The 11,447-nt window shown below is 37.1% G+C and overlaps 1 protein-coding gene across 1 annotated transcript; it reads right to left on the bottom strand.

Annotated features, from left to right (window-relative positions):
* LOC104100731 (WUSCHEL-related homeobox 8) lies at nucleotides 1-3,123 on the bottom strand. Its single transcript, XM_018772279.3, has 4 exons — nucleotides 2,983-3,123; nucleotides 2,716-2,946; nucleotides 890-1,414; nucleotides 1-388 (listed from the first exon to the last, which is right to left on the bottom strand). The coding sequence occupies exons 2-4, from the start codon at nucleotides 2,921-2,923 to the stop codon at nucleotides 303-305; spliced, it is 819 nt and encodes a 272-aa protein (XP_018627795.1). The 5' UTR covers nucleotides 2,924-2,946; nucleotides 2,983-3,123; the 3' UTR covers nucleotides 1-302.
* Nucleotides 3,124-11,447: the final 8,324 nt, after the last annotated feature.

The following is an 11,447-nucleotide window of genomic DNA, read 5'->3' as shown; positions in this document are numbered from 1 at the left end:
TGGAGAAAACACAAAGACATTTCTAAACAAATTCACAACACCATAGTTCTAATCTACAAGCAGCCAACCTTGAGGGAAATAATATGAATTGCTAAAGAGGGCCAAAATAATGCAAAAGTTGAGAGATAGTACTATTTACTATAGTTCCTATAAGCGTTGTGCTCCATAAGTACATATTTCCATACACAAAGATGTTGTGCAATATAATCATCGATCAATGGCTAATCGTAAGATGAGAAAGAGTTTGTGGCTTCTAGTTTCAATTTAAAATTTCTCATGAAACCCTGTTTCCAAATTGGTTGTTAGCCGGTCATGTTGTAGTCTTCTGCATGTAGATATGGATGATAGCTCCCTGGTACTTCCATCTTTCCCATTAGCTGGTCCATTCCTGCATATCCATTTTTATCACATAAAGAACGGAATTACAGATCAGCTACATAGGGTCACGAAATAACCATTCCGCTTTCATTAATTGCCATTTTGCTCTTATTTCTGGTGATTGAGTTTGGAACACCACTGTCGAAAAACAAGTTTTATGCTTTCTAGGCCTACAGAAGAGTTAATGGGTAAGGGATTGTCGCATTCTTTTAATCAAGTGTGCTTCAATTGGTGACTATTACGGATATGATGCATTAATTCCACGAGAAGTGGACTAGCTTAAAATGTGCATGTCTCCAAATGTTCTCCTATCTTCGTGAAGGATCAAATGAGCGCAGAAACTATTATTAACTAATGCAGAATTTGAACCTGGAAGCTAGTTTAACTATCGCATGGATATTTAGAATTTAAACAGCACTGCACCCTTTGTTTATATCTACAGAGGATATTTAGCATACAGTGGCAGACTGGTAAAAAAAAAATGATGTTATAGGAAATAGAAGAAACATACTTGGATTAGACATTCCATAGAAGGACATTTCGCCATAACTTCCAGCAGGTTTTGAAGTACCCTCTGATGGAAACACAGGCTCGGGTTTACTGGTTCGTGGATCTAACGAATGCATCCCAGAGCTCACTTCAGGGTTCTGATAGCCAACATCTTCAGCCCTTGAAGTTGGCATGTGAGGAGACTGAAGATCCTCTGGCCTCGTTTTCTTCTCATTGGATGACTCAACCTCTGTCTCCACCTCCGATTCAGTGTTGTTTGTTGTAGCAACCTGTTGCTTCCTTTTTGATCGAGCACGCCTATTTTGAAACCAATTATACACATTTGTTTCAGAAATTTGGCCATGTTGAGATAAATCAGAGGTTATCTCCTTGATCTTCTGTTTGCTTGGAGTTCCATTGCCTTGGTCAAAGATGCGCTCAAGAATCTGAAGTTGCATAGGTGTTGGAGTCCAGCGTTGTCTGCCAGTGATTTTATGGCCAGCAGATGTCACCAGCGGATCGCAATACAGATTTCCCAGCCTGACTCCTGAGATAGAAGGTAAAGATGAATTCTAATTCAGAAAGTTGTTAGAAACGTGTGGGAATTCATACAGATATATTTCTTAGTAGACCATGCAGAAGCAGCAATTCAAAGATATGGATGCTTTGCACAATATAATAAGTCTAACTGAAAAATGAATCATCAACAGCTTCTAGAAAAGCAGATCGAGTGATCAGTCTTTCTTGAAAAGCGCGTCCCATTTAATAAGTCATTTTTATGCATAATTTGCTTCTTTAGCATGATTGTCAAAGCAAAGCACTCAAATAACCCAATGACACCACGAATACTATCATTCACTGTGAATTTGAACAGAACAAATAATTTCTTGTACCATGGAAATGGCATAAAAAATGTTTGCCATATACAAATTTGAACCACTCTTAAGGAGGAGCTTATTATGTTGTTGCCGTTGAACCACTCTTAAAAATATGAACTCTGAAGTATGTGAAATACACCTAAATATAGTCATTGATCAATGCAATACATTAAGATTTCAGCATACAATCATTGATCATTATAATCCATCAAGATTTCAGTTTAATTTTTTTTCAGAACTTCCATTATAAGAGCCAGGGTTTATTGACCTGGTCATTTTGAAGGAGTGAATCAAATGTAGTGGATGACTTTATTACCCATAACTGCATCTAAAATAACAAATCTAAGAAATGAAGATTAATTTTCATTTCTTTCTTTCTTAGTCCAGAGAAGTTTTCAGGTCTCAAAGATATTATAGTACTATATTGGACGAAGGAAATATTGGAGTAAAAACATTAAGGATTAAATTTGGAAAGGAAGATTCTGAATAAAAATAATGAATCAAATGAGATTCTATACCAAAAGGTAAGATGTTTCAAACTTTGAAAGCATAAGGAATCAATAAAATGAAATTTTATACCAAAAGGAACGAGCCAAGAGGCTAAAAATTTTTGGGCCATTTAAGTTAAAGGACTATTTGAAATATTATGCAGATAGAATAGGTAAGAATTTTGAAATGATTCCCTTTTCTATTTTTGGTTAAAGTTTTTGAACTCGATTATTAGAGGGAAAATACCCAATAAACAAGAGAGCTAAACAGAAAAGAAGAAGATGATGAAGAAGAAAATGAAGAGAGAAGAGAAGACCAGAAAACAAAATGGGCAGCTAAAGATACAAAATCTGATCCATTTTTTAGAGAATGACAGAGAAGGGTCCAATTATATCACCACTATAATTGTGAAAAGAAACCTATATCAAAACAGGACAATAATTGGAGAGAGAGAGAGAGAGAGAGAGAAAAAAAGGGGGACCAGCAAGATCATGTTGGGAAGCCATGGATTTGTGCAAATCAACAAGCTGTTCACAAATGGTAGCATATACTGCTATTTGCTTCCTTAGAACTTCCATTTGCTCATCAGTCATCACTTTCACAAACATCCCACCACCCCCTCCTTCTCCTCCCATTTCCTCCGCCGTCTGCGGTGGCTGCTGCGGTAGCTGCTGCTTTTCCCACTCCATAATAATCTCTACCACTTCTTCTTCTTCCTTTTGGTTAATTACTTAAAAAGGGTCAGCACAAAATTGAATAATAGTGACTCTTTTTGGTCTGAATTGAAGTAAACAGAGAGTGAGTAAAAAGAGAAAAAAGGGTAACGAGAAAGTAAAGCAAAAGCGGGAGAGAAGACTACTACTGAAGTGGACACAGTAAAGACAAGATTTGGACGTTTAGTGTACCTGTACTAATATACAGTCCATGTGGGGTACAATTTTTTTAGTTTTTATTATTTTCCATTTTAAAATAATAAAATTCGAATGACTTTTTGGGGTCTATTATTAGACTAGGAAAAATAATTATTGGAGGCTAAAACCAAATGATTCTCTTGGGATTGAGGTATATTACTCTCACCCATAAACATGATATGATTTTCTTTTAGGAAAGGAATGGATTCTCAGATTTATTTGGTTATGTACCATGCCTAATTTGGGCGGTAATGTTCGTCCTAATAATGGGCATAAGATTTATTTATTTTTGCACCGTTTTCTTTGTTCGGTTTTTATATGATCTTTTCTATGATTTTAGATAGTAGCACATCTAGAAAATATATACTCTATAGTCCATTCTTGCGATATTATTTTTCTATTAATTTGTTTTGGAAAGTGATATATTTTATATTTTAAAATAATTTAAACTTTCAGTATTGCACGTACGGCGAAGCTTTCAAAAGTCTTATATGCAAACGTTATTGTATATTTAAAATTACAAATTTTTGAAAGTCTTATAATAATGCAAATATTATTGTATATTTAAAATTACAAATTTTAAAAGCGTTATAATAATACAACTATTATGACATGTTTAAAATTATAAATTTTTTTAAAAAAACTTTTTTAGATTTTGTGACGAGTCAAACGTCACATAAATTGAAATAGCGTGACTAGGGGTGTCAATGGTTCGGTTCAATCGATTATTTTATAAAATTTATACCATATCAATTTTTTGATTATTTCATTTTGTATAATCAAAATTAGACTTTTCGAAATCGTCCCAATCATCTCGTTTTCTCTTCAGTATCGGTACGGTTCGGTTAATCTTTCGGTATTTTTTTAAAAACGACATGTAAGGGTTTCTAGTCGAACTTAGAAGGCGATAAGTGTCTACTTGCCTATGACTTTGGCAAAATTCTCTAGATATTTTTACTATTTTAAAAGTGATAATCAAAGGAACATGAAAGATGTCCAAAATAGTAATTCATTCCACTATTCTAGCGTAAATAAATTAAGCAAAGACAAGAGAAATATAAATTATATGAGTAAAAAGATACTAATCAAGTTGGGACCGAAGAATAGAGCTTATTAGTAGATTAGTATCCAACAAGAGAAATATAAATCTTACAAGAGGAAAGATATACAATATCTTGTTGCTAGTGGCTTGCTACTCAAGATATTAAAACTAATTTAGTTTCTATGTAGAATAGATTTGAGAGTTGGGACTTTGAATATTAATTATTTGGTCACTTGTAGCCATTTTCATAATCCAAAACCCAAGTAAAAAAAATTAATACTTTCTTAGTTTTAAACTTAGTATATAAAATGTATTTTTCATATACAAATTAATTTGGTATGATTCGGTATTTTTTTGATTTATTTTTATAAAATTAAAAATTTATCCTATTATTTGGTACGGTTATAAGTTTATATAAAACCTACAATTTTATTAAAAGAAACTTAATAATAATCGATTTGGTACGGTTCAGTCGATTTAGTCGGTTTTTAAAAATTCATTGACACTCCTAAGAGTGACTATTAATTTATGAAAATAAAAAGGCCAAATACTTTTCCAAAGTAAATATCAAAGCTCAGCTGGCTCTGAATTTTTCACCAACCCATGATATAATTTTCTTTAGGAAAAGTAGGGATTTTCCTATACCTTTGCCAAAGTTTGGAGGTGAATGTTCCTTTGCTTTTTTCAAATTCAAAGTTTGGACAATCTTTTTTATATCATTTCTATGATCTGAAGTGGCAGAAGCTCAAAATTAAGAGTTAGTTATTCGAAATGAAAAATTTATAGCCAATGAATAAATTTAAAATCTTTTCCCACACATATATTTGGTGCCAAATATAAATAATTTTCATCTCTAATTTTTTCATGGTTGGATGGTTGGGGTAACAATTTTCAATAAAATAAAAACATAAAATTTCGGATATACACTCATATCCGTACTACTAAAATTGTATTCATATGATTTTTATATATCTGTACTTTTGCGTGGGGATTAGGCAATTGTCACTTGTCAGAGTGAATGTTTGAACATTAGTACACGCCAAAGCCGGTCGGTCGGTTCGGATAGTACTTCTTAGGTACTGTAATTGTTGGCAGTACGCACTTTCTAGTACTATTTATGTTCAGGAAAATGACCAATTCTCACTGACCACCTTAATTAACGAGAGGAATGTTATGTGCTTTCTTGTTAGTTATGCTACTTAACTTAAAATAATTTTTATTAGTAGTTTAATTCCAATGAGTGGACATAAATTCTTTATACTATTAAACTAAATTAACTTACAATAACATATAATTCTTCCTTGCAAGTTTGGTATGATAATCAAAAAGATATACTTCTAGTTTAATAATTTGCTATAACTAAATAAATTAAAGCGATAATATAGAGAGTTTTTTTATATTAGTCGTAAACGTTACAAAAATTCTTGTAATTAAGGAGTTTTGAGATAAGTTTATATGCTAGTCAAGTTAGCATATAGAAACTTTTGACTTATCTGTGCATTTAATAAACACCAAAGCGCTAATAAGTACTTTTAGTTTGATTAAACTTTTAATTACTTTTATACATAATAATATTTGTTATTCGATAAAGTACCTTCCAAAATTCCTAACTTTATATCTACTCTATTTTTGCCACATGTAATTTTTTTTAATTTATATTTTTCTTATAAATAATTTTAAGGCCATTTAGTTATTTAACAAAAAAGTATTTTTTACCACTATTTTTCCAAACATATCAATTATAGTAACTTATTATCAATTTGAATAATTTTATCAAAATACATAACAGCTTATCTATAAACTAGATTCAACACTTAAAATTATTTTTCAACATTTGATAGCTACTTTTAGGGCAAAGATCACTTTTAGCCTACAGCCGAAACTATTTACATCCGATAGTCACAAAAGTATAAAAAATTTGTATATATATATATATATATAATGTTTGTATATATATTCTAGGTTATTATTATATATTCTAGGTTATTATTCTGAGAGACTATATGACAGTTATTTTCCCCTACTTTTAATCAACTAACTCAAACAGACTCTTATTCCTTCTTTTTTTGGATTTGCTTTTGTGTTGGACAGGTTTTATGACCATTTTATGTTTTAGTATAGTAGGAAAATGGGTGAGAAATACAAAAGAAGAGGAAGCAGAGGCCAAAAGTTCTACGTACGCCTGTCCATCAACTACCCGCCGGTTGCGGCCAATTTATGAGGCACGTTTTCTTCTTAATAAAGTATAAACCCCACTTGTGAGTGTGACTTGGTCCTCTCAATCTATCAATTTCTTCTCTTTTCTTTTTCTAGCTCACCTTCAAAATATACTCTATTTTGTCATACTGTAAATTAGAATTAATTTGAGTTCCACGATTATCAGAATAATTAATTGTATACGGTCGAAATAGATTTCGGCCATAGCACGTCCAATCGAGTTCGAACGATGATCTATCGAGATAAGATCCCGAAGGTGGAACAAACTAACCTCGAACTCGGGAAGGCCGATCCGTGTCGAGGTCGATATTATTATCAAGCTCGAATCGAAATCGAACCATGATGCAGAGTAGATCTATCATGCTGATAATCCAAAGACCAACCAACATTGACCTCGAATCAATTCAAGGGCTCGAGCCAGGATCGGGCTCGAACCAAGATCAAGAGCTCGAGTCGAAATCAAGCTCAAACCAAAATCGAGGGTTCTAAGCAAGATCGAGCTCGCAGACAAAAACCGTTGCAATCCCACTAGAGAGAATCTTGGCAGAAATTGTGGAAAAGCTGACTTATTATGGGTCTCCCACTGAATGTTTATTTTATTATGCTTAGAGCCAAATCCCTCCACTATAAAAAGGCTTGGTTACCATTTCTGTAAAATAAGTTTTTCTCAGACTTACATTGTAATAAAAGCGCTATATTCTTCTACAGTACAGAATCGTTCTTTCAGATTTCTTAGATTGATTCTATTTGTTGAATCCTAAGATTCATTGTTCCTAACAACCTTATCTATTTCACATTCTCTGCAATCTATATTTACATTTCTATTTATCCTTACATTTTATGTTAAGTTATGCCACATATTCTCGAAACTGCGTATATATTCAACTCTATCCATTTTTTCGGGTAAACAGTTTAGCGTCCACCGTGGGGCCGAGGATAACAATGGTTATTTGATACAAATCTGAAAAAATACGCCATCGTGCTTTGCGCTTCTTTCCGAAAACATCTTGAATTTCGGATCAACTACGAATAACCACCAATCAAATAGCTTCACCGATCGATAACGAAGTCGGCCTTCAAGATGAAACCAACAACTTGGCACCCGGGGCCGGAAGGCCAATTAACGATGGCACCGAGGCTCGAATCGAAGTACCCGAAACTCGAGCCGAAATACCATTGGATGTCAATTCACAAATAGCTTTGGAGGCGAATCAGCGTTCCGAACCGGAAAGAAGCATTCAGGACGGTACTCGATCCGTAGCCAAAGACACCCAAAATGCGAGGGAAATCAGGGCCAGCTTACGTATGATCTTTAAGATGCTACAAGCCCAACAATTAGCTATAGCTCAGCTACAGAGCCAAACTCGCGCACAAAGCAGGCTGGATTCCAATCCACTTTGAGAAGTCACCCCCAGAACAGAGCCCGCCATAGTGAAAACTAACGAGCAAGAATCGGGGACTACTCCCGGAATTACTAAATTGCTCGAGTAACTCACAAAACGAGTCGAAGCCAACGACAAGAGGGTGAAAACATACAATGCCAAGGTCGATCAAATCCCGGGGACTCCACCAATGATAAAGGGGCTTGATTCGAAAAAATTCATACAAAAGCCTTTTCCGTCGAGTGCGGTGCCGAAGCCAATCCCCAAAAAATTCCGTATGCCCGAAATTTCCAAATATAATGGTACAACCGATCCAAACGAACATGTCACCTCTTACACATGTGCCATAAAAGGCAACGATTTGGAGGACGATGAGATCGAATCAGTGTTGTTGAAAAGGTTCGGGGAGACCCTCTCGAAGGGAGCGATGATCTGGTATCACAATTTACCACCGAGTTCCATCGATTCTTTTGCCATGTTAGCAGATTCGTTCGTAAAGGCACATGTTGTTGTCATAAAGGTTGCAACAAAGAAATCAGACCTCTTCAAAGTAAAGAAAAGGGAGAATGAAATGCTGAGGGAATTCGTATCCCGATTTCAAATGGAACGCATGGAATTACCACCGGTCACAGATGATTGGGCCGTACAAGCTTTCACCCAAGGGTTGAACGAGCTAAGCTCGACAACATCACATCGGCTGAAACAAAATTTGATCGAGTATCCAGCGATAACTTGGGCAGATGTACACAACCGATACCAATCAAAAATTAGGATCGAGGATGATCAGTTGGGAGCTCCGTACCGACCCGTGCATCAGAACAGGATAGTTACTAAAAACCAAAAGGAGATCGACAGAGAACAAAGGTCAAATAAAGATCGATATCGACCGTACGTCGCAGATCGGGTGAATAACAGTTCAGCACGCAATGCGGTTTGGAACAATCGAAGGATTGATCGAGGGCAAAATTCTTGGAGACTTATGAGTAAGAGCGCATTCGATAAATATGCTGATCCTATAGAAGCACCTCGATTATCAGAATATAACTTCAGCGTTGGTGCATCCGCTATCGTGTCGGCCATCGGACGCATCAAAGACACTAAATGGCCTCGACCCATGCAGATCGATCCTGCCCGAAGAAATCCCAATCAAACATGCGAATATCATGGTACCCATGGCCACAGAACGGAAGATTGCAAGCAACTAAGAGAGGAAGTAGCCCGCTTATTTAACAAAGGGCACCTTCGGGAATTTATGAGTGATAGGGCGAAGGACCATTTTAAAAATAGGGATTTCAGCAAGCAAAACGAGAAAGAAGAACCACAGCACATCATCCACATGATCATCAGCGGCATCGATACCCCTCAAGGACCAGTGCTTAAACGCACTAAAATATCGATTGTGAGGGAAAAGCGATCTCGGACTCAAGATTACGTACCATGGGGACTTTGTCCTTTGATGATGAAGATGCAGAAGGGGTCATCCAACCTCATAACGACACACTGGTAATATCCGTACTCATGAATAAAACTAAAATTAAGCGTGCGTTAATCGATCCAGGTAGCTCGGCCAACATCGTCCGATTGAAGGTAGTAGAGCAACTTGGCATACAGGATCAGATCGTACCCACAACTCTGGTTCTAAACGGATTCAATATGGCATGTGAAACCACCAAAGGCGAGATAATCCTACCAATAAACGTGGCCGGAACCATCCAAGAAATAAAATTTCACGTGATCGAAGGCGCTATGAGATGCAACGCCCTTTTCGGAAGGCCATGGATCCACAACATGAGAGCTGTACCTTTGACCCTACACCAGGCCCTCAAATTCCCGACATCGAGAGGTGTCAAAACGGTGTACGGAGAATAGCCAGCCGCGAAGGAAATGTTCGCCGTCGAGGAACTAAACCAATGTCCTCACCTTTGCCGATAAAAGCATCGGGCTCGGAAGGAGAACGGGACACCAAATAGCAATCACAGACATCAGCTTCGACCCAGCCAGACAACCAGAAAATCGAAGAGGATGATGATCAAAGGGTCCCTCGATCTTTCGTGATTCCTGAGGACTTCGACGCCACCAAATCAACAATCGAGGAACTAGAGCAAGTCACATTAATCGAGCACTGGACCGAGCGAAAGGTATACTTGGGAACGGGGTTGAGCCCCGAACTCAGGAAGAAACTCGTTCAATTTCTTATCGATAACATCGATTGTTTTGCCTGGTCCCATTTAGATATAACAGGGATCCCGCCGGATATAACGACGCATCGGCTAAGTTTAGACCCTAGGTTCAGACCGGTGAAGCAAAAGAGAAGACCACAATTCGAAGGAAAGCACGCATTCATAAAGAATGAGGTAACCAAGCTTCTCAAAGTAGGGTCCATTTAGGAGGTGAAATATCCCGAATGGTTAGCCAACGTAGTTGTAGTCCCTAAAAAAGGGAACAAACTTAGAATGTGTGTGGACTATAAGGATTTAAATAAAGCATGCACCAAAGATTCCTTTCCGTTGCCTAACATCGATCGCATGATAGATGCCACGGTCGGCCACGAGATCCTCACTTTTCTTGATGCCTATTCCGGGTATAACCAAATCCGGATGAACCCGGAGGACCAGAAAAATACTTTATTTGTCACCAAATATGGAACGTATTGTTATAATGTGATGCCCTTCGGGCTAAAGAATGCAGGGGCTACTTACCAACGCCTAGTAAATAAAATATTCAAAAAACAAATAGGAAAATCAATGAAAGTTTATATTGATGACATGCTAGTTAAATCCCTGCGCGCAGAGGACCATTTGACCCATTTGCAGGAAACGTTCGAAATTTTGAGGAAATACAACATGAAGCTCAATCCCGAAAAATGTGCTTACGGGGTTGATTCGGGAAAGTTCCTCGGCTTCATGGTATTACATCGGGGAATAGAGATTAACCCCGATAAAATCAAGGCCATCGAAGACATCGTCGTTGTGGACAGCGTGAAGACCGTATAAAGGCTAACAGGTCGGATTGCAGCCTTAGACCGGTTCATTTCAAGATCATCTGACCGAAGTCACAAATTTATCTCTCTACTAAAAAAGAAGAACGATTTTGCTTGGACCCAGAGTGCCAACAAGCATTAGAGGAACTAAAGCGATATCTATCAAGCCCACCACTACTTCACACTCCAAAAACAGACAAAAAACTTTGTTTGTACTTGGCAGTATCGGAAGTCGCCGTAAGCGGTGTCCTAGTTCGAGAAGAGCAAGGTACGCAATTTCCCGTTTATTATATGAGTCGAACCTTGGGAGAAGCGGAAACTAGATATTCGCTCCTAGAAAAATTGGCACTTGCACTGATAAGTGCCTCTAGGAAGTTAAGGCTGTACTTTCAATGTCATCCCATATGTGTGTTAACCACTTACCCGCTTCGTAATATTTTGCACAAACCCGAGTTATCAGGCCGAATGGCTAAATGGGCCGTCGAACTCAGTGGGTATGATATCGAATATCAACCCCGTACGGCCATCAAGTCTCAAATTTTAGCAGACTTCGTGGCCGATTTCACACCAACCCTCATACCCAAAGTCGAAAAAGAACTTTTTTTGAAATCAGGTACATCATCGGGGGTATGGATCCTTTTTACGGACGTGGCTTCGAACGTGAAAGGGTTAGGGCTGGGC

Source organism: Nicotiana tomentosiformis, chromosome 2, assembly GCF_000390325.3.
Source record: "Nicotiana tomentosiformis chromosome 2, ASM39032v3, whole genome shotgun sequence".
In the NCBI taxonomy this organism is placed as follows: Eukaryota; Viridiplantae; Streptophyta; class Magnoliopsida; order Solanales; family Solanaceae; genus Nicotiana; species Nicotiana tomentosiformis.
This window is presented reverse-complemented; position numbering and strand designations above follow the sequence as displayed.